This window comes from Octopus bimaculoides, chromosome 24, assembly GCF_046866305.1.
Source record: "Octopus bimaculoides isolate indiv1 chromosome 24, ASM4686630v1, whole genome shotgun sequence".
NCBI lineage: Eukaryota > Metazoa > Mollusca > Cephalopoda > Octopoda > Octopodidae > Octopus > Octopus bimaculoides.
In genome coordinates, this window is record NC_142951.1 from 31248710 (window position 1) to 31273248 (window position 24539).

Here is a 24539-nt window from a genome sequence, read left to right on the forward strand (position 1 = left end):
ACATAACACTGCTAAGCATTTTTTGCCCAGCGTGCTAACAGTTCTGCCAGCTCACCATTGAAGTGAATAAAACATTACAATTATAACAAAAAAAAAAGACCCCAAAATCATTAGTCCTCTGAGAGAGATCAATCAAATCTCAACCAAAGTAAAGCATGTCTGGCTTTTTTACTGATCTCGTCCCACAGTAGTACTAAATATGGAAACAGTAAATATGTACAGATCACATGTACGTCTAAAAATTGAAAGCAGGAACTATATAAAGAATTTTAATACGAGATGCATAAATTATTCATTTATACAAGAAATTTGACTACACAATATTTGTGTAGTAAATTGCACTGACTGACTGTTTAGGAACCCACATACACACACACACTTGTGTGTAGGTACGCGTTTGTATGTATGTACATATATATATAAACAATATATGAGTATATGCATATGTACATGTATGTATATACGTTCATCTACATGTACATATAGATACATAACTGGGTACATGACGTGGCAAAAGAACAAGGACAAAATGGTAAACAAGGTGCAACAAACAAGCAGGCCACATAGAAACATCCCCTTCATCAGCTGCCACCATTAAAACTCCGGCGTTTCGAAGAATTAAGGCAGTACGCATCGTTAAAATGGTTCTTCCCACGAACACAAATTAAATTGTTTTCGTGGAGGGTGGTGGCGGACGGAAAACAAGACAGGAAAACGAAACGGTGAAATAAACAAACATATAGACATAACTACATTTTATTCTTTTACTTGTTTCAGTCATTTTGACTGCGGCCATGCTGGAGCACCGCCTTTAAGCGAGCAAGTCGACTCCCAGGACTTATTCTTTGTAAGCCCAGTACTTGTTCTATCGGTCTCTTTTGCCGAACCACTAAGTTTACGGGGACGTAAACACACCAACATCTTTCCATGTTTATAAACACATAAGCATTTAACCAACATTCATATTCACTCACACACACTCGTGCGTGCACACGTACATATACATTTTGTGTCGTTAAAGCCTCATGTTAGCCCTGAACGAGCCAGCAACTAAGCTTATAATCAAAGGGGATCCTGCCGTGGCTATCACGTTCCAGTATATCTATGACTACATTACTCAAACCCTCCTTTGTTTATCTGAAGACGGAAGCGTTTGATTTGAAGCTACTTGGCTGCTATTTGTAGCAGGTCGGCCGACAACATTCCAGTTTCGTCCTGCTCCCATGTTACTTGTGTAACAAATAAATTTAAGTGTATGTCTTAATTCCAGCGCAAACCGTCCACAAACCACTACCCACCAGAAATGATCAAATTACAACAAAATACATTCGTTGACACTTTCAGGGCGGAAACTGTACCAAGTAATATATATTTATATAAACAAACTACTGAAAATTATTCTCTTTCTTTTTTACACACACACACACACACACACACACACACACACACACACACACACACACACTTGACAGATAGGCCAAGACATACGGGTGTTTTGAAGTAGAGCAGTTATATATGGGGCCACCAACTTTAGGAAGTCCTACTCCTCGGAAAGAAATAGAAATATTAAAAAAAAACCCAAAAAACTCCTTTTTCTTTTTTAAATATCAACCGTTGCAGACCTTTTATTCTGTGACTGTGTCATCTAAACTACATGTACCAGTAATATATTCGTAAGCATCACATAAATCATATCGTATTTAGGTAGCACTGATCGTTAAAATTAATGAGCAAGTCTGACTCAAATGATGGCGGCGTTGGTGGCGGAGCATATCTAAGCTGAACCTATAATAAAGGTTTTCACAGCCTTGAATATACACACACACACACACACACACACACACACACACTTCAATAAATCTATGGTTCACTACTCACCTATCTGAATACATAAATACAAGCATAATCACACACACACACACAAAATAGATATTTATACACACACATTCCCCAAATAGCTGAAGGAACGACCAGTATGACAGGATGTATATTGTGTACAAGACTATGTTTATGCATTCACACGTATGTATGTATGTATGTATGTATGTATGTATGTATACACACACACGTATGTATGTATGTATCTATGTATACATAGCGCCAGTCGAGGTATATAACTTGTCATTTGCCAGGAGACGGAAATATTAAAGTAGGATCGTTTGACATAAATAGGGACAGAAGAACAATAGGACAAACCGTAGTGAGCAACTTGTGATAAAGAGTAAAACATATTTGTCGTTCACATAATACCTTTTTTTGTTTGTTTTTTACTTGTTTCAGTCATCTGGTCGCGGCCATGCTGGAGGACCGCCTTTAGTCGAGCAAATCGACCCCAGGAATTATTCTTAGTATGCCTAGTATTTATTCTATTGGTCTCTTTTGCCGAACCGCTAAGCACACCAGCATTGGTTGTCAAGCGATGTTGGAGGGAACAAACACAGACACACACACACACATATATATATACGATGGGCTTCTTTCAGTTTCGGTCTACTGAATCCACTCACAAGGCTTTGAGTCGGCCCGAGGCTATAGTATATAAGACACTTGCCCAAGGTGCCACGCAGTGGGACTGAACCCAGAACCATGTGGTTGGTAAGCAAGCTACTTGCCACATAGCCACTCCTGCGCCTATATATACACATATCCAAATCACATGGTTCTCGGTTCAGTCCCACTGTGTGGCACTTTGGGCAAGTATTTTCTACCACAACACCGGGACGACCAAAGCCTTGCGAGTGGAATCTAGTAGAGGGAAACTGAAAGAAGCTCGCTTAGAGGGTTAGGTAAATAGCATTTAGGGAGCACCTAAATCGCACCTACGGGGGTCAGGGGTTGCAACACACTTTAGGGTGATGTGGACCGTCGTGAATTAGGGTTAGCAGGGCTATGCATAAGTTTCCTGCTTGACACTGTTTTAGCAGGAAGTCTAAGTAGATTCGTCGAACTGTGTTCATAAACGAATTTTGTGCAATTTAGGACGCTGAAATATGAGATTACCGGGTGTCGGACGGACGGGAGTATTGGTGACAAAGACAAATTAGTCGTAATTTTCATTTATTTACATCAAGCGTTACCATAGTAACTAAGTGTCATAGCTACTGGAGAATATAGGGCCTACAGTACATGGATACACGTGTGTGTGTGTGTGTGCATGTGAGTGTTTGATTGTGAGTGTATGTACGTGAGAGTGTGTGTGTGTGTGTGTTTGTTCGAGTGTGCGTGTGTCTGCGTGCGTGAGAAAAGGAGAGAAGGAACAAAAATGGCAATTGTCAAAAATGTTAAACTTTAAAAAAAATGACCGTAGTTGTTTCTGACCAGTCGGAGCTGACCTGGGACTAAACGACAATTTTAAAGGAAGAACTCCGCCTAATTTCTCTCCGTCTGACGTGTTTCCATCAAAGTAAATAAATCGTAAAGAACGAGTCTAAGGAAATTGAGAGAACTGCGAAGACAAAGGTAGACGTGAGGTGAACCATTCGATAAAATTTGCAGAAATACTTACAATATATGTGTGTTGTTGTAGACCATGCTTTAGTAAGATGGCTTTGTATATAACCGAAAAGGTGAGGGTGAGCCGTAGTTCCTTTAGTGTTTGGAGATAACGGATGATAAATCAAAAGTGTTTCCTCACGACGGAGACAAAAACGAAAATGTGAAACAGAGATCAGAAGAAGAAAGGGAAAAGAGAGGGAGTGAGAGGGGGAGGAAAAAGACTGAAGCAAAGAGTGTGAGGGGGAGAATGAGAGAGGCTTAAGTTATGAATGAGAAAAAAAGAAAATATATGAGGGAGGAGCGAAAGGAAGGGAATTGAAGAGAAAGAGAGAGAGTGGGAGGGGGAAGCTGACAATACATGGATTGAGTGGGCGGTTATGAGAAATGGACACGGAAATGACACACATACACACACACACGTAAACGTGTGTGTATCTATCTAGTTATATATATATATATATATATATATATATATATATATATATATATATATATATTTATAAACATAATTATGGGATCAGCGGTGCTTTCATACCGATGGGCTTGGTAAAAATTATTAATTGTTAATTGATTTATTAATTAATAAATTGATAATCCTTTACCCTTTTAATTTGTGTATATATATATATATACATACATACAGGTAGACAGATATATTTTATTGTTTTCAAGTCAAAGGCTGGTGTCATGCTGGAGCACGACCTTTCAGCGTGTTTGGGGGGGGGGCACATTTCTGTACTGTTTTGGGTGAAGTCACTCTTCTTTGGCTCCACCCTTCCCCTCCCCTGCTGCGATTGTGAGTCCACCTGGTATTTCAGATGAAAATTTGTCCAGATGCTCCACATGTGGGGCACGTAGACCTCCACATGTATACCTACCTTGCGAATCTCTGAAGTTGTTTAATGTCAGACTGTTGAATAGTTTTGGACCCCTGAAACCCAACCTTTGGGTCTTTTTATTTGAGACGGTGAAGACGGAGTCTTTGGTATTATACAGTGCTGTCCAATTCGGTGGTTGGTATAGCTTTCGATTCCAAAGTTGGGAGCTATCCCTTCCAGGACCTTCTACGTGAATATCACTGTATACCTTTCTCACCTTCTCTCTAAGAAGTAGAGTTTTAGTTCCTTTTGGCCCCTCCACCTGTTTCACCGAGTCAATTATTATTGTGTAGTGGATGGAGTTGGATTGTCTCAAGTTACTTCAGTTTGATCCACTGAGGTATATAGATATGTGCACTTTATACATGCATGTATTTCATACATAATCACACACACACACACGTTTAGTGGAACAAACAGGAAGATAAAACTCAATACAAGTGTGGATGTGTTATACGAATGACTCAAGGGCTGACAGTTTCGTGTAAGGAATTTTTTTACACACGCACGCGAGGAAGAGAGTACTCAAAACAAAGAAATATGGTGTTATTTGTTCCAAGTTGATAAGCAGAAGTTTTCCGTGTCTGTGCGACTCTCGGGCGACAGACAAAAAATAACTGGATATCGAACAGAGAGGTAAGACTTGGGAATCGATGAAGTCAAGTTTCGAACGATGTGTGTGTGTGTGTGTGTGTGTGAAATTGTATGTGATAGGAATGATGAAGGGGAGAGTGGAAAATAAAGGAGAGAGTAGAAGGAAGAGAAAGAATGTGAGAGAGACGGAGAGAGGGTGAAAGTAGGAGGGGAGAGAGAGAGTGTGTGTGTGAGAAAGATGGGGAGGAGGAAGAGAATAAGCTTGAGAACGAGAAAATAAGATCAAAAGAGAATAATGAGGAAGACAAAAAATTAAGAACTAAACTACAAATAAACAAGCAGTAGGAAATTTTAAAAAGCGTACGTATTGGGTACAGAACGAGAAGCAAGAGAGAGAGAGAGGTAGAGAGAGAAAAAAACTAGTGGAACAGAGAGAGATATGAGAAAGAAAAAGTGATCGAAACATTTTAAAGCTTGTGTGAGTGTGAGTGAGTGAAAGCCTTCATCAGCAACAAGTGACACTAAAAGATTTCCTTTCGACAGCCACACAAAACACATATATTATGTATATATATGATTCACATGATTGATCCCCTTAACGCAGGAAAGAGGAGGGGGGAGCGAGAAAGATATGGCGGTGAAAGAAGGGAGGAAGGGAGAAAAGGGGGAACTTTCTCCCCTGACCCAGCTCGACATTCTCGAAAATCCCTGCCGACAAAAACTCCCTACATACTTTTTCTTTCTTCTCTTTTTTTTTTCGGTTTCACTCTCCGCCTTCCAAGCCAACGCCGCCACCCCCAAAACACGGCCCCCAACATTCCTATCTTCTTGTCGTCTGCTTGCCTGCCTGCCTTCCTTCACCCCTTTCGTGTAACCCTTCAAACTTCTCCCTACAACATACCACGGCGTCGTAACTGGAAATTACTGAATGAAATATCCCATCGTCGACTTCTTCTCCCCTCTCTCTGCACACAATGTCACTCCCAGTAACCCCTCACCCCCACCCCACGAAGCACCCAACTCCTTCCTACGGAACAGAAAAGGAAACTTGAACAAAAAAAAAATAGATAGACAAATGAATAAATAAATAAAAATGTGCGCGTCAATGGGGTGAGAATGAAGTTAAATAAATAAATAAATAAAATAAAATACGAAAACGGGAAGCTTTTAATTATAGGTTCACTTCTTATTTGTTACACAACTGAGTCAGCAGCCGAACGATTTACTTTGAGTAAATTGCATTGGAAAAGGTATGAAACAATCACACACACACCAACGCTCTCTCTCTCTCTCTCTCTCTCTCTGTTTAAATGCACGCGCATAATGTGCATGTCAAAAAAAATAATTCGTATGCTCTGTTTTTCCCCCCCTCTCTCTAGTATTTCAACAGTTTATTTAATTATTATTGAACATAAGAAAGACGTGAAAGAGAGGGAGAGAGAGATAAGGTAAGAGAGATAGAGAGAGAGGGGGGGAAGAAGGATGTGAGAGATTGTGAAAAGGTGCAAGGGAACGGTGAGAGGGTGAGAGAGACAGAGTAAGAAGGTAAAGCAATGTGAGGAGAGAAAAAGTGGGGGAAAGAAAGAGGAATTAGATATATGGAGAACAGAGAGAGAGAGAGAGAGAGAGAGAAAGAAAGAAACGGGAGACTGAGATGTGCGAGTGAGAGAGAGAGATGGGGAGGTGTACAAGGGAAAGAAGAGAGGAGAGGAAAAGAAGAAAAGGATATAAGATAGAAAAAAATTGGAAGGAAATAGAGAAAGAGGGAATGAAGTGTTGGAAAGAGGGGTGGGGAAGAAATAGTGAAATCCCAATATTTATGTAAACTAGAGAATATTTTTTTTCATGTTCCAAAATAAATTGCTTCAAATGAAAGCTGATGGCAGAGGAACCGGCAAAGGAGAAGGAAATATGAAACCAAATGAAAACTTTTAAGTCACCAAAAACAGAGTAAAAAGAAAAGAAAAGAAAAACACAAAAAGCCTGTAAAGGAAACACTATTTTTTATTTCAAGGGCACAGAAAAATCGTGTGAATTAAGAGGTTGCAGCTATCATCGTCATTCTTATCGTTTTAAGCATCCACTTCTTCCCATGCTTGTATGCGTCAGAAGGAATTTGTAGCCACAGGCGGTTTTAAACCAATTAAACCTGTTCTGATTGAGCCCTGCATCAAGAAAGGACTCAGTATACATGCTCAAGTGATGATGAATTTGTTGTGGCTAATGCTGGAGCCTCAAGCCCTCAATGTCTTTTTTTGGCTGGGACTGGCGTATTACACAAAGCACAAAACAACAACCTTCAGCTTTTGTGGAGTAGAGGGCCCAACTGACAATTCTCCAATTGGGCCCTGCACTTCCTAGTGCCAGCCCTGTTAAGTGCACAACACTTTCTATAGCCAGGTCCCTTCCAGTTGCCAACACTCGTGTTCCCCTCCACACACACACACATCAGGCTTCTTTCAGTTTCTGTCCACTAAGTCCACTCACAAGGTTTTGGCTGACCCGAAGCCATGAAAGACGACACTTGCCCCCAAGGTGGTGATGGCGCGAGGGTAGCGATGGCACATCATCATTCTCTATTAAATGTGTTTAGCGGGAGAAAAATATTGAAAAATATCAATACATGTTAGAGTGACAAAGAAACAAGGAAAGTATCAGGTGGTCGTGAGATGTGCTAAAAACAACAGTTAAATTGCCCTGAAATGACATAAAAAAAAAAAATTTTTTTTTTTTTTTTTTTGCATAATTGTAGGAGTTCCTTTGTGTAGAACACAAACTCACATTTTCTGAAAATTCCCCCCAAAAAAATATATAAAAAAGTTCAGGGGTTATATGGGATTCTTAAACCAGAATTCTGCCAAGAAACTAACTGTACAGCTAGGATTTTTAAAAAAATTAAAAAATAACGACCCCTTGAACATCATCACCATCATTCTGAAAGGATTTTGGATCCAAACAAACAAACCAGTACATCACGTGACACTTGTCTGTTATCCCCCCCTTCTTTGTAGAATCATCCACACCCCTATCCCAACTACACTTCCACAGCTCCCAAACATGCAAAGGAATTTCGCTCTCACTGAAATGGTTAGCCTGCCCAAAGAAGAAATAAAAGCCAAAGAATTATTGGCGCCTACAATGTTGGTTCTCCATTGCCACCACCGCTACCCCCACCCCCTCCACCAGGATACTGAATGGTCTTTGGATGGTTGACTGGTTGGTTGGTTGGTTTGCTGGCTGGTTGGGCTATATTTAGCAACACACCCTTCCTAACAAAGTCACTTCATACACGAACAGTTTATATAAAGGACATTCGAAGTAATAAGGTTATCAACCCCCATCACTTTCCACCACCCCGTTTCCACACGCACACACACGAATAGATGTACACCCATACATTTATATATATTTGTATATACATACATATGTGTATCTCTCTCTCTCTCTCTCTCTCTCTCTCTCTCTCTCTCTCTCTCTCTCTATATATATATATATATATATATATATATATATATATATATTCTTTTATTTGTTTCAGTCGTTTGACTGCAGCCATGCTGGAGCACCACCTTTAGTCGAGCAAATCGACTCCAGGACTTATTCTTTGTAAGCCTAGTACTTTTCTATTGGTCTGTTTTGCCAAACCGCTAGGTTATGGGGACACAAACACACCAGCATCGGTTGTCAAGCGATGATGGGGGGACAAACACAAACACACATACATATATATGTATATATACATATATACGACAGGCTTCTTTCAGTTTCCGTCTACCAAATCCACTCACAAGGCTTTGGTCGGCCCGAGGCTATAATAGAAGACACTTGCCCAAGGTGCCACGCAGTGGGCCTGAACCCGGAACCATGTGGTTGGTAGGCAAGCTACTTACCACGCAGCCACTCCTGCACCCATATATATATATATATATATATATATATATATATATATATATATATATATATATATATCTGTGGGTGCATATATATGTCTATACATGTTTGTATATATATATCCATAAGCATGTGTATGTGTATATATATATATATAATGTTGTTATCTTTATAAAGTGCAAGTACCATTGACAAATATTCCAGTTATTTGATCAACAGATTAATCCGCTTATTAAATTAGAGTAATACATAGATGCATACATAGAAACTTGCACACAGATGTAAAGAGACAGACACAGCCATACACACCATACGTACACATATGTCCATGCTCTTTTGCCTTTGTTATCTTTCTGAAGTAGAGCTGACCCTCTCAATATGTGAGAGGAGACCAGAATATGATGTATACAGGCTAACCCACTCCTTGTTTGTCTTATCAAGTTCTTCAGTAGGGTGTGGCAGGGTTGGCTGTCCCCTTCTCCATTGCCAGAGTGGCTGCAGTAAGTCATTGGATAGGAACTAAACAGATATTTTGGAGTTTGGAGGGAGAGAGGAGAAGTCAAGAGTTTGTGGATTAGAGAGAGAGAATGAGAAAGAGATGTATTAGAAAGTGAGAAAGAGTGTTGTGTGAGAGAAAAAATGAGATGAATCACAGAGAGAGAGGTGAGAAGGGAGAGAGATAAAGAGAGAATGAAAGATGTAGGAAAAAGAGTAGGAAAAAGAGATGCTTCAAAGAGAAAGATGTACCAGAAGAGAGAGAGAGAGAGAGAGAGAGAGAGAGAAAGAGAGAGAATGTACCAGAAGACAAAAAGGTGTGTGTGTGTGTGTGTGTGTGTGTGTGTGTGTGTGTGTGTGTGTGTGTGTAGCAGAAGAGAGAAAGAGAGAGAGGTTTAGAAGAGATGCCATGATGTGCATTGAAGTGTGAATGAGTGAAAGAAAAAAGAAAGGCAAGACTTAGAAAGAGAAGGAAAAGGGATAGAATAAAGAGAAAGAAAGAAAGAAAGAAAAAAAAGGACAGAACCATCTAGAGAGGAAGAAACCTTTAGTTGTGATAAAAAAAATATGGAGGAGCCAAAGAGTTTAAGGGTGGGGGAGAAGAGGGTAGATGTAGAGACATGATGTCTATCAATCTCTGAGAGGGTATATATATACATTTTCTGTATATGCTGCTACATCATGTGTGTGTGTGTGTGTGTGTGTGTATAGAAAGAGGCACACACACACACATGCATACACACACAAACATATATAGACACATATGCACATACAGACACACACACATATGTGTCCTGTACCTATATATGCATGTATGTATACATATAGATGTAGTTATGTACATATATGTATGGATATATGCATGTATTTATGCTATTATTTATATATATATATATATATATATATATATATATATATATATCAGGCATAAACCTTTATTAAAAACAGCCAAAAGAAATGAATGATACTATAATCAGCTTCCTTCTGCCTCCTTGAATCTTGCTTTGAGTTCTATGTTTTATATTGCACCATTCCTGAAAATGAAGTGTGTTTTATGTGTGTGCGTGTGGAGGGGGTGGGGCAAGCAATGCACACACAAACACACACACACACCCAACTGGAATGCTTTTACCCACCACTGTCAGCATTTGGTGACCCCAGTCGCAATTGATACTATTACTCCTCCCAGAGAAGCTTGACAAGATTCTGCATTACTACGTTATGATAACACAAATGCTTCACATTTCATATCCTGATTCCTCATCCGGATGAACGAGAGAGAGAGAGAAAGAGAGAGCTTGTAGCTCCTTCCACTGGCTGCTTCATCTACATCTCCAAAGGACAAATGAGGATGCTAGCTAGGGGCTTGCTCGAAAAGCTGTGTTGGCGTTAGGAAGGGCATCTGCCAGACCAGACTGGAGCAGCCATCCGGTTCACCAGTCCTCAGTCAAATCGTCCAACCCATGCTAGCATGGAAAGCAGATGTTAAACGATGATGATGATGATGTTGGTTGCTTCACAGTTTGAGATGTTAAAATCTTTTGTAAGATTTGGTCATTTTTGGAGCCTTATAGGAAATGGCTTCGTCTCTGAGCCAAACAAGAGAGCCAGTTCAATTCCTTTGGTCGTTTTTGGAGCCTTATAGGAAATGCCTTTATCTCTGAGCCAAACAACAGAACCAGTTCAATTCATTTTATTTACTGATTTCAGTCATTTGACTGCAGCCATGCTGGAGCACCACCTTTAGTCGAACAAATCAACCCCAGCACTTATTCTCTGTAAGCCTAGTACTTATCCTATTGGTCTCTTTTGCCAAACCGCTAAGTTACAGGGACGTAAACACACCGACATTGGTTGTCAGGCGATGGTGGGGGACAAACACACACACACACACATATATACATACATATATATATATATATATATATATATATATATATACAACAGGCTTCTTTCAGTTTCCAACTACCAAATCCACTCACAGGGCTTTGTTCAGCCCAAGGCTATAGTAGAAGACACTTGTCCAAAGTGCCCGGAACCATGTGGTTGGGAAGCAAGCTTCCTACCACACAGCCACGCCTGCATCTATATATGTGGCCGTTGCCAGTACTGCCTGACTGGCTCCCGTAGGATTTTCGAGTGAGATCGTTGCCAGTGCCCCTGGACTGGCTTGTGCGGGTGGCACATAAAAGACACCATTTCGAGCGTGGCCGTTTTCGTGCGGGTGACACGTAAAAGCACCCACTACACTCTCTGAGTGGTTGGCGTTAAGAAGGGCATCCAGCTGTAGAAACTCTGCCAAATTAGATTGGAGCCTGGTGTTGCCATCCGGTTTCACCAGTCCTCAGTCAAATCGTCCAACCCATGCTAGCATGGAAAGCGGACGTTAAACGATGATGATGATGATGATGTATGTATGTATGTATATGCAGTGATATTTACCAAACGGATGGATTGATGTGTATAGACACATATACACAGTCAGGAGTAGCAATAGCTTGTAAAGCAACTAGATTGAGAGTAATGAGCTTGTTTACAATAAAAACATAGAATAAATACCAAGGATTTAATATCATGAGTGTGAGAAAGATTTAAGAATGTGTATGAGCAAGAGAGAGAGAGAGAGAGAGAGAGAGAGAGAGAGAGAAACATGCGTGTGTGTTTGGTGTGCGGATGCAATGGCTAATCTTTAAGTAATTCTAAATAATAAGCTTATTAGTTTGTATGACAAAACTGAAAATGATGAGGATTTATATTGATTGGTTCAGCACAACACAAGGCCATTGTAGTAAGAAGGCTGCACCAGACTCCAGTCTGATTTGGCATGGTTTCTACGGCTGGATGCCCTTCCTTACGTCAACCACTCCGAGAGCGTAATGGGTGCTTTTACATGCCAGTGGCACAGGTGCCATTTGCACGACACCAGTATCTGCCAGGACTGTGATTTTACTTGGCTTCATGGGTCTTTCTCTCAAGCATGACATCATGCCAAAGGTCTCAGTAATTTGTCATTGCTTACGTGAGGCCCAACACTTGAAAGGAGCTCTTCATGTGCCACCGGCATCGGCAGGAAAGATTTCCCTGGTGTCTATGCATGATATATGATACACATTAGGGTAATTTGGGTTTTATGAAAGGCAAATATATCATCGTCATCATTGTCTTTTAACATCTGTTCTCCATGCTGGCATGGGTTGGACGGCCTGATAAGAGTTGACCAGACTCCATTTGTCTGCTTTGGCATGGTTTTTACATCTGGATGCCCTTCCTAATGCTAACCACTTTACAGAGTGTACTGGGTGCTTTTAGGTGGCAGCAGCACACACACCCTAACATGGCACTCGCACAAGTGCATTTATGTGGCATCAGCACCCACAAACTTGCAAGACAAGGATTTCTTCCCTGAAAGAGGGATGTAGGGGACACACCTGTATGCATGGACAGCCACAATTTTATTTAGCTTGGTGTGTCTTCTGAAATACAGCAAACTACCAGAAGTCTCGGTCCCTTGTCATCTCCTCTGTGAAGCCCAATGTCTGAAGATCCTTTATCACCACTTTAACCCATATTTATGATACCCATTGTGGAGGCGCAATGGCCCAGTGGTTAGGGTAGCGGACTCGCGGTCATGGGATCACGGTTTCGATTCCCAGACCAGGCATTGTGAGTGTTTGTTGAGCGAAAACACCTAAAACTCCACGAGGCTCCGGCAGGGGATGGTGGCGAACCCTGCTGTACTCTTTCACCACAACTTTCTCTCACTCTTTCTTCCTGTTTCTGTTGTGCGTGTAATTCAAAGGGTCAACCTTGTCACACTTTGTGTCACGCTGAATATCCCTGAGAACTATGTTAAGGGTACACGTGTCTGTGGAGTGCTCAGCCACTTGCACATTAATTTCATGAGCAGGCTGTTCCGTTGATTGGATCAACTGGAACCCTCGACGTCGTAAGCGACGGAGTGCCAACACATGACACCCATGCTTTTATTGCATGTGATACATTCTACGATCACATGTTACCCACCAACTCCAACCAAATTAACCTCCAATAACTTAAAGCCTAAAAACAAACATGGATGTTTAGGACAAAATTATGAAAATATCCTGGACAGGAAAAAGGTTAAAAAAAAGCAAACTAAACCAAAAAAAAAATAAAAATGTAAACCAAAACACAACACTAAACAATCAACATTTTTTAATGAAATGTTTTGATTTAGCATAGAACATTGAAAGAATTCAAAATTATTTTCGTCATATTAACAATGAAGTTGAACCGAATGAAATTCTTTTTCTTTCACAGTAAACCCACAACCTCCTCCCTCCCACCAAAAAACCAACATAAAGCAAATAATTGATAGCTTAACTGTATTTGGCAGATAACTACAGGTGTAACTGTGTTGTAATAAGTTTGCTTCTCAACCGTATGGTCTTGGGTTCAACCCCACCCTGTGGTACCTTAGATAAGTGTCCCCTGCTATAGTCACCAGGTCAACCAAAATCATGTGAATGGATTTGGTGGACAGAAACTGACAGTTGACTGTGGCCATGCAGGAGCACTGCCTTAAAGGGGGTTTTTAGTCAAAGAAACTGACCCCAGGACTTTGTAAACCTAGTACTTATTCTATCTGTCTCTTTTGCTGAACCGCTAAATTATAGGGATGTAAACACACCAACATAGATTGTCAACCATTGGTAGGCGGACAAACACACACATAAATATATATATATATATGACAGGCTTCTTTCAGTTTCCATCTACCAAATCCACTCAGAAGGCTATGGTCGAAGACACCTACCCAAGGTGTCACGCAGTGGGACTGAACCTGGAACCATGTGGTTGATATATATATATATATATATATATACATATATATATATATATATATATATATATACATATATACATATACATATATACATATATATATATATACATATATACATATATATATATATACATATATACATATATATATATATACATATATACATATATATATATATACATATATACATATATATATATATATATATATATATATATACATATATATATATATACATATATATATATATATATATATACATATATGTACTATTTTCAGTTCTAAATATTTCTAATTTGCAGCTATGCAAAAATTAACAGTAAAATGGGTGCTAATGTTCTTGATGTAATGAACCAAAAAATTTTAATTAATTATAATTATATATCATTAATGATGAGAGCAGTTAATATATGAGATGCAGTGAGAAGTGAGTTTGACATTTAGCAATATAGGAACAACTAAAGACGTGTTCCAATCTTGCTAGACTTCATCAGCAAAGCATTGCCTTACTGTTACTGCAAGATCTTGGAATTACTGGGGAGAAATAAAATTTCTTGTGAATGTAATAACTTAAAAGTATAACTAGAAGGGGTAAGAGTGAAATACCCAAGGATGCCTGCTGCACAAAAGCAAAATCTTAATAGTAAAATGCAAGCTAGCTCACTAGCTTACTTGATGTAGTAAAACTATGGTTTTACTACTAAAATTACACAAAGACTAGATAAGGTTGAGACTTCAACTTTGCCTGGATAAGTTTTCAGCTTGAGTCAAAATAGCTGTGCCTATTGCTACTGATTTTCTGTTCTCTCATTTTGTGCTGCTGCTCAGTTTTCAACAAGGCTACAATATGTTTACATATTTAAATTATGAACATACGTAAAAGCACCCACTACACTCTCTGAGTGGTTGGCGTTAGGAAGGGCATCCAGCTGTAGAAACTCTGCCAAATCAGACTGGAGCCTGGTGTTGCCATCCGGTTTCACCAGTCCTCAGTCAAATCGTCCAACCCATGCTAGCATGGAAAGCGGACGTTAAACGATGATGATGATGATGATGATACATATATACATATATATATATATATATACACACACGCACATACATACACACAACAGGCTTCTTTCAGTTTCTGTCTACCAAACTTAATCACAAGTCTTTGACTTATATATATATGTATGTGTGTGTTACTTCTCCTTGGCATTACATATGATAGTTGTCACCATCATGCAAACGATGTCTTGGATTTCAGTCTTCTAAGAAAACATGTCTGGTATAGGGAGAAGACACTACCTTATTAGGAAGCAAATGAAGGTTGACGACAGGAAGAGCATCCAGTTGTAGAAAATAAACCTCAGCAAATGCCATCCAACCCATGCAAGCGTAGAAAAGCCGACATTAAAATGATGATGATGATGATAAAATGATTCATTGGTCGTCTAAATTACAAATCTATAAACCTTTTAAGCTGTCAGTTTTGTTTCACTCTACGAATGGTTGTCACGAGATATTTCGTGCAGGCAGTGGTTCTCATGGCTTTTGGTCTTAACTGATTGGGAGTGTTGTCATGTACATTGTTTTGTCTTGGTATAGAAGATGGGCTACAGCAAATAATCTCCTCAATACCACAGATTTGCTTGTCAGTTGTTAGACCTTAACCAGTTGAGCATGTCCCTTGGTGGCTGACGATATGTGCATCTCTGATCACGAGCAGAAGTAGTGGGGGAGAATCATAGCCATGTGTCGAGAGGAATTCTTTGGGGTTTGAATAATTCACCTCTGGAAACATGGGTGTTTCATTCAACATCCTTAAACAACCCTCATTCGGGGATCTTTTGAGTGGGATGGGCTACTTGACCTGAAGAAAATTCTAACTGGGCCCCACCTGCAAGGTCATGCGCTGTTTATCTTGATATGAGATCACCATGTAGAGCACCCATGGTTGTGATGCATGTGCCTGGTGTACCCTTATCAGATGGGTAGTCATGATGGGGTATACTGGGCTTCGTATATTTTACCCCAGTGTCACTTTGATGGCATGCGCTGCTCTCTCTCACTCAATAATAATTAATTCGTTTTATTAATAATAATAATAATAATATTAACAATAATCCTTTCTACAATAGGCACAAGGCTTGAAATTTGGGGGAGAGGGACCCTCAGAGCCATTCAATGTTTAAAAAATTCTGTTATATTTTTATAATTAAATGTCGTTAGGAATTGTATTAAAAAAAAAAAAACTTAAAATATTTTGTGCGGACCCTCAAAGTCCACATGGGCCCCGGCTGGGGATTACTGCTATAGGCAGACGTTTGTATGGAAGATGCGACTGCTTCGTTGATTGCAATGCTCGCTTGTAACTAATGTGTAATGTCAATATAAGAAGAAACACATGCATCTTTTACCATTTGTTTCAGTCACTGGACTGTGGCCGTGCTAAGACACTGCTTTCAAGGGTTTAGTCAAACAAATTGACCCGAGTACTTTGATTTCTTTTAATGTCTGGTACTTAATCCATTGGTCTCTTTCGCTGGATCAACCAGTTACGAGGACGTTAACAAACGAACACTGCTTTGCCAGGCAGTTCCATAGGTATGCAGCTGATCGTCCTAAAATCACAACCCTACCAGTTTTAGGATGGATAGATAGAAGGATAGATGCGAACATGTAGGTAGGAAGAGATATAGATAGCTATAAACAGGTTGATACAGACGTAAACACATGTAATATATATAGATTTCTATGCATAGTTAAATGTAGTTATGAATAAGGCATAGAAAGATAGACAGATAAATAGATACAAATATAGATAGGTAAATATATACAGGGTGTCCACAAAGTCTGGGTACATGGAGTAAATAAAATGATAACATAAACAATTAAATATAAGAAATAATAATTTCTTAAAGTATGTGTTAATCCCCATGTGGGTACATGAAGTAGATAAAATCATAAGATAAACAATTAATTATAAGAAATAATAATTTCTTAACGTATGTGTTAATTCCCATGTACCCAGACTTTGTGGACACCCTGTAGAGACTGATAGATAGGAAGGAAGAGAGAGATACAATCATATACAGGTAGATATAGACAGACGGCTTTTGGTAGTAGATACAGGAGACAAGCAGGTAAGAATATAAACGTGTCTGTCACCCCAACATCGTTTGACAACCGATGCTGGTGTGTTTACGTCTCCGTAACTTAGCGGTTCAGCAAAAGAGCCTGATAGCATAAGGGCGGAGATTAAGAATACGTACACCACCCGTTTTCGGCGCACCAAAAACCCTGACCCTAAACACCGGGTGCAGAATAAATACTTAAGTACTAGGCTTACAAAGAATAAGTCCTGGGGTCGATTTGCTCGACTACAGGCGGTGCTCCAGCATGGCCGCAGTCAAAGGATTGAAACAAATAACAATAAAAGAAACCGAGAGACAGATGTGCAGACAGGTAAACAGCTGCAGAAACGGACAAAAATTTAAATATATCAGATGACACACATACAGCCAGGTAAACAAAAAAAACTGTTACAATGAACGAAGATTAATTTTTGCAAGCAAAGGGTTAAGAGTGACTTCGAAGTCTCGGTGAAACTGAGCATCGGTGAAATTTCGAAGTCACTATCAACGTGTTTCTTCCTAAAATCTGATACTCTACACAAGTGCTCCGCAGCCTTTTTTTCACTTGCGGCACACCTAGATTCTTATCAAAATTCGGTGGCACACCTGAACTAAAAATATAGGGGAAAAAATTATAATTCAGGTGACACTGCGGCACACCTAACATCGTCTCGTGACACACAAGTGTGCCGCGACTTATCGGTTGCGGAGCACCGCTCTACGTGCGTATATTAACGCTTGTTTTTATGTAAAGTTATAATAAAAATCAATTTTACGTTAAACTGAAGGATTATTCGATACTTTTGTAGAAAACAAATTTATTATTCATTAACAAGAATGACAGTAAACGGAGACTGCAGAGCACTGTCGACCGAAACTTCGAAGTCCTTGTCAGTATTATTCTTGTTAAAGAATATTACGGCATCAAAGCTGCAAAATTATCGCAAAACTGTTACTCAGAGTTTCCCGTTCCTGTTCGTCGGACAGTTTTGTGTGTGTATGCGTGATTGACCGTTGACTGAACACTATTCAATTTTTTTTCTCCGTGTTTTTCTCCTTGTCTCCGTATTCTTTCTGTTGAAGAGCGTAGCTCGAAACGTCAAAGACTTTCCGTATTCCCGAGCGTCATACTAATATATACTTTTGTTATTTACACCACCTGTCCTCGTCTGTTGTTATTATTTGTATATTCTCCTACACACATATATATATATATATATATATATATATATATATACATAACGCCAGTGTTAGAATGGTGGCAGCTGATGAAGGAAATGTTCTCTATGTGGCCTGTGTGTTTTTCTGTACTCTGTTTATCATTTTGTCCACGTTTTGTTTGCAACGTCCTGTACCCAGATATGCATCTATATATATACAGGTAGATGTAAGTGTGTACATACATGTACGTATATATGCTGAAAAGTTCCTGGCTTTAAAAGTGTCGCGAAAGGCCTGGTTGCAGGCCCACCTCTTCCGAGGCTTCGAAAGGGCTTAGAAAAACTGAAGGACTGCTGCAATAAGTGTGTGAATCTGAGAGGGGAATATGTTGAATAAAATCATAATTAACTGATCCTCCTGTATTTTATTTTACCCCAAAAGCCAGGAATATTGAATAATTTTTCAGTTAATGTTTGAATGTTTTTGATTGTATAATTAATTATACAAGAAAAAAAAAACAGACAGACATTAAATAATGCAGAATATGAGAAAGAAAAATAGATATATCCCACAGTGTGGGGCGAAAAGAGAAAAAGAAAACAAAATAGACTCACCTACACTTGTTAGGGGGGAATATTTCAGAACGTGTGTGTGTGTATAGGCGTTATTAAGTTTAAGTATTAATTGAAATAAATTAAAAAGATCCTTAGCAGTATTGCTTTTTTTCCTTCTGTTTGTGTAGGTCTTGATTCAAAATTCAACGATTTTTTTTTTCTTAATGAAGTGAAACGGGTTTACACCAACGGGAGGCAGAAGAAAATAATAGACTGGTTGCTTGCTTGATCGACAAGACGAAAAATCAGTTGAGACGACACGAAATCAAACTGAATGAAATTAGGAGAAGAAAGAGAAAGAAAAAGAGAGAGAGAGAGAGCAAATGGGTGAGTGGTTGAGGAGAAAGATCAACCGACCGAGAGAGGGAGAGAGAGGAAGAGGAAGGGGAGGGGGGTTAGCGGAAGAGAAAGATCTTGTCTGATTAATCCCAACAGCAATATATGTATTTAAGGTGGCAGGTGTTAAGTGCACTCTACTGCAAGCGTGCCAAGGACGAGGCTGTTCAAAGGCTGCTTGGCTTCGATCTTATTGGAAAAATTTTAAATAGCCCACCACCACCATTCCACACACTCACTCACACACTCTCTCTCTCACACGCACATACACATATATTGAATGAAAGGTACGCCATTACAAAATATTATATCTATAAGGCACAAACACGCAGCTTGAGAGTCAATTCGCTATGGAACCATGGCTGCACGGTTGGTCTCATTGCATGGATCCATGAACAAGTAGCTGTTACAGCCTCAGGTTCACTGATAAGTGATATATTGTGAATCAAATTGTATTTATACATCGGTTTTTACGACACCCCCACCTTTTTTTTTTACTAGTTTATATATAAAAATACAATTTTCTAATTGTTTACATAAGCCTTGTGAGTGGATTTAGTAGACGGAAACTGAAAGAAGCCCGTCGTATATATGTATATGTATATATATGTATGTGTGTTTGTGTGTCTGTGTTTGTCCCCCCACCATCGCTTGACAACCGATGCTGCTGTGTTTACGCCCCCGTAACTTAGCGGTTCGGCAAAAAGAGACCGATAGAATAAGTACTAGGCTTACAAAGAATAAGTCCTGGGGTCGATTTGCTCGACTAAAGGCGGTGCTCCAGCATGGCCGCAGTCAAATGACTGAAACAAGTAAAAGAAAAAAAAAAAGAGTAATCATCTTTCAAGGTTTATGATCCATCTGCCATGGGTTAAATGATTTGACGAGATCCAACAGCTCTGAGGACTTGTTATACTTCAATGTTTGCTTTGGCATGGCTTCTTCTTATAATAATAATAATAATAATCCTTTCTATTATAGGTACAAGGCCTGAAATTTGGGGGAAGGGGGATAGTTGATTAGTACACAACTGGTACTTATTTTATTGACCCCGAAAGGATGAAAGGCAAAGTGAGCCTCAGCGGAATTTGAACTCAGAACGTGAAGACAGACGAAATGACACTAAGCATGATCCGCCCAGCATGCTAACGATTCTGCCAGCTAGTTTTTATCATAGACACAAGGTCTGAAATTTGGGGGAAGGAGGACAGTCGATTACATCGACCCCCAGTACGCAACTGGTACTTAGTTTATCGACCCCGAAAGGATGAAAGGTAAAGTCAACCTCAGCAGAATTTGAACTCAGACTGTAGTACCTTATAATAATAATAATAATAATAATAATAATAATAATGGTTTCAAATTTTAGCACAAGGCCAGAAATTTCGGGGGGGGTGTTAAATTAATTACATCTGCCCCAGCGCTTAAATGATATTTATTTTATTGACCCTGAAAGAATGAGAGACATAGTTGACATCAGTGAAATTTGAACTCAGAATGTATGTTCTTATAGATACACGTTCTTATAAGCTCAGCCATACACACACACAGAAGCATGTATATACAAACATACACATTATGTACCCGGACTCAGTATATGAATGTACAGACAACACAGCTCTATGCAAAGTTATTAACAGGGACTATGAAAAAGACACAAAAGCCGCCAGAGTTCTTGCCATCAAAATTCTGGTCCTTTGCCCAACATATTTTGGCTGATTCTCAAACACATAACATAAATATAAAATATAATATAAAAAAAATATAAACACAATAAAAAAGAGAAAACTAGATAGAGATAGACCGATAGCTAGACAGACAGACAGATAGATCGATAGATTGATAGACCAACAGATAGATTGATAGCCAGATAGACAGACAGGTAGATAGATTGGATAGATAGATCGATCGACAGATAGATTGATCGATAGACAGATAGATCGATAGACAGATAGATCGATAGATCAGTAGACAGATAGATAGATAGCGGCAGACGAAATACCGCTAAGCATTTTGCCCGGCATGGGTGCCTTTTTAAAGAAATGCCGCTAAACATTTCTTCTGAGGCGCTGGAGAGTCTGCCGACTCACCGGCTTATGATGATGACGATGATGATAATGATGATGATGATGAAGGATTCACCTGTCAAAGATAACATATAAGTGTTCAGCTTATGCTGAAACAATCTGCACAAACGATTTGTCTGTGGTGGCCAAATCTATATGCTGTACATTAGCCCGCTCTCTCTCCATCAAATCGACATTGCCTGTACAGGGTGCATAGTGTACCAAGAGTCAGATGCTGAACAGATCACAGAGCAGCATGAGATGAAGTGTTATGCTCATAATAATAATTTATGTAAATGTGGGCATACAACCATAAATTTAAAAAAAAAAAAAAAGGGTTGTAATTGTCTGACTAAACAGAATCTGCTAATTTACTGGAACTCCTTTCTATTGATCCCAGAAAGATGAGAGCCAAAGTCGAAACCCCAGTGGAATATGAAATTGGAACATAAAAACGAAACCTCATTAAATATCACAAAGGCATGTTGCTTTGGGTTTGGCACCTTACCAATTCTGCTGGCTAGCCTTGACAAATAGCCATAGCAATTTTTAAAGGGAATGAGGTTTATAGAATATGTATATTGAGATGTACTTCTATAACAAGCAGACAAATTCATTATCAAACCAACAAGGGACCTGCTGGAAAAATAGCAGCTAAACCTCCTTCTAATCATGCCCCCAAAATCTTAAAAGAGTAAAAGGAAATAGACATAGGTAGGGATCTCTATGAGGTCTCGTGTTTTTAGAAACAGCAGCTACATCATACATAAAACATAGCCTATTGTGTTAAGAAATAAACAAAAACGAGAAGGACCTCATTGGATGTTATGAATGCTTAACCTATCCACAATTGAAAAAGAAAAAAAACAGACTTGCGATTAATAAAATAAGTACCAGTTGAGCACTGTGTGTGTGGGGAGGATGGGGGTGGCAGTGTCAATACAATTGACTTACCTCCTCCCCCATTCAGAATTGTTAGCATGCTGAACAAAATGCTCAGTGGCATTTTGTCCAATTTTATGCTTTGAGTTCAAATTTCATTGAGGTCGACTTTACCTTTCACCCTTTCGGGGTTGATAAAATAAGTACCAGTTGAGCACCGGAGTGACTGGAGTCGACTTAACCCTCCCCCAAACATACTGGTCTTGTGCCAAAACTTGATACCATTATTATTATTATTATTATTATTATTATTACTAGCTGGCCCCGTGCCATCAAAAATGACAGCTAATTTTTGTATTTTATATATAAATATGGATGGTAAATCAGATTAACACACTTGTCAATGTTATCTAGTGGTTGTATTTTTGAGATGTGACATCAATCATCGTTTGTTACTGGAAGAACACTGGTTCAAACATACACACATATACTCACACACAGTTGAAACGCTGTTTGATTTTTCTTTTCAGCATTGAATGTTCACCATCCCCCTTCCATTGCACACACACACACACACACACACACACAGAGTCGAAAGGATCCCACGACCAGTTTGCCATCACCCCTTCCTTCCTTATTCACCTACCACCCTTTCTTTTTTCATTCATATATTGTGATGGACAAAAACACAAGAGTATTATTATAATAGACATCATTATTATTATAGCCCAAGACTCTTAATCTCAGGGTCATGGGTTCATTCCTCACATCGGACAGACTTTATAAGGTGGCAAGCTGGAAGAACACTTAGTGGTATTTTGCACATCTTTGTATTTTGAGTTCAAATTCCATCGAGGTCAACTTTACCATTCATCCTTCTAGGGTCAATGTAATCGATTTAACCCCTCCCCATCCAATTGCTGGCCTTGTGCCAAAATTTGAAACCATTATTTATAGTATAAGTATTATCCTCATCATCATCATCATCATCATCATCATCATCACCGTTACCTTTGAACTTTGGACTAAGTCACTTCTTGGTGTTCTCACTGACCATGTCCATCCATCCACTTCAGTTCTTACGTTAGTAATTGTTTCGAAAGGGGGTCAAGCGAGGCCGCAAGAGCACTGAAGCTTACAAGAGGCCTTGGTCTATTGAGAGAGAGAGAGAGAGAGAGAGAACAGGAAGGAGGGAGGACACAGATGGAGAGAAAGAGATATATATCTAATAAGAAGATTAAGTGGTATTATTTATATCCATGAACCAGCAGAGGGTAATTAGTACACAAGGCTACCAGAACATATGCAAAAACAGCATTATGTATGCGTGCTTATACAATATATTCATGTATATACACACTCATCATCATCATCATTATCATCAAGTTCAATTTGACTGAACAAACACTGTTCACAGTACAGTAGTTAAAGTTACCAATAATAATAATTACCTCAACAAATAAACCATTGAATTCTTATGACTATTACACACACACACACACACACACACCACACCACACAGATATATGTGATGATAACTCTCGTCAATTTTGATGTATGAGTGTTTGAAGAAGAGGATTTCATAAGAAGGAAGAAAAAAATGGGGACATAAACACACCAACATTGGTTATCAAGCAATTGTGTGTGTGTGTGTGGGGGGCAAACACTGATACAAATAGCAAATACATACATATATATATATATATATATATATATATATATATATGATGGGCTTCTTTTAGTTTCCATCTGCCAAATCCACTCACAAGATTTTCGTTGGCCTGAAGCTTTGGTCAACCTGCAGAGTGAGACTGAACTTGGGACCATATGGTTGGGAAGCAAACTTCTTACCACACAGCCACAACTGTACCAATATATATATATATATATATATATATATATATATATATATATATATATATACATACATACATACATACTTGTGCGTGAGGCAGGCTTCCTTCAGTTTCTGCCAACCAAATCCACCTACATGGTTTTGGCTGGCCTAAGGCTATAGTAGAAGACACTTGCCCAACATGCCACGCAGTGGGACTGAACCTGTGACCATGTGGTAGAGCAGCAAACCTCTTACCACACAGCGATGCCTGCACTTATACGAAGTCAGGAAAGTGTCTACAACTATCTACATACACAGCATCGGCTAAAACCTATAGATTAAGTCT

The 24539-nt window shown here is 39.1% G+C and overlaps 1 protein-coding gene across 6 annotated transcripts in view; it reads right to left on the bottom strand.

Annotated features, from left to right (window-relative positions):
* LOC106879371 (LIM domain kinase 2) overlaps nucleotides 1-24539 on the bottom strand; it is a 137355-nt gene that overhangs the window by 20879 nt on the left and 91937 nt on the right. Inside the window, exon 1 of one of the 6 annotated variants that reach the window (XM_089340947.1) lies at nucleotides 19073-19515. The exons of 4 other annotated variants lie outside the window; for them this stretch is intronic. Coding sequence is in view for 1 of the 2 variants with exons in the window: in XM_089340943.1 (XP_089197069.1) it covers nucleotides 3506-3531 (26 nt within the window). In the remaining variant the exon portion in view is untranslated. Of the gene's footprint in view, nucleotides 1-3505; nucleotides 3688-19072; nucleotides 19516-24539 lie in introns of those variants that run through there. One more of the 6 variants, XM_089340943.1, reaches the window with a different exon arrangement.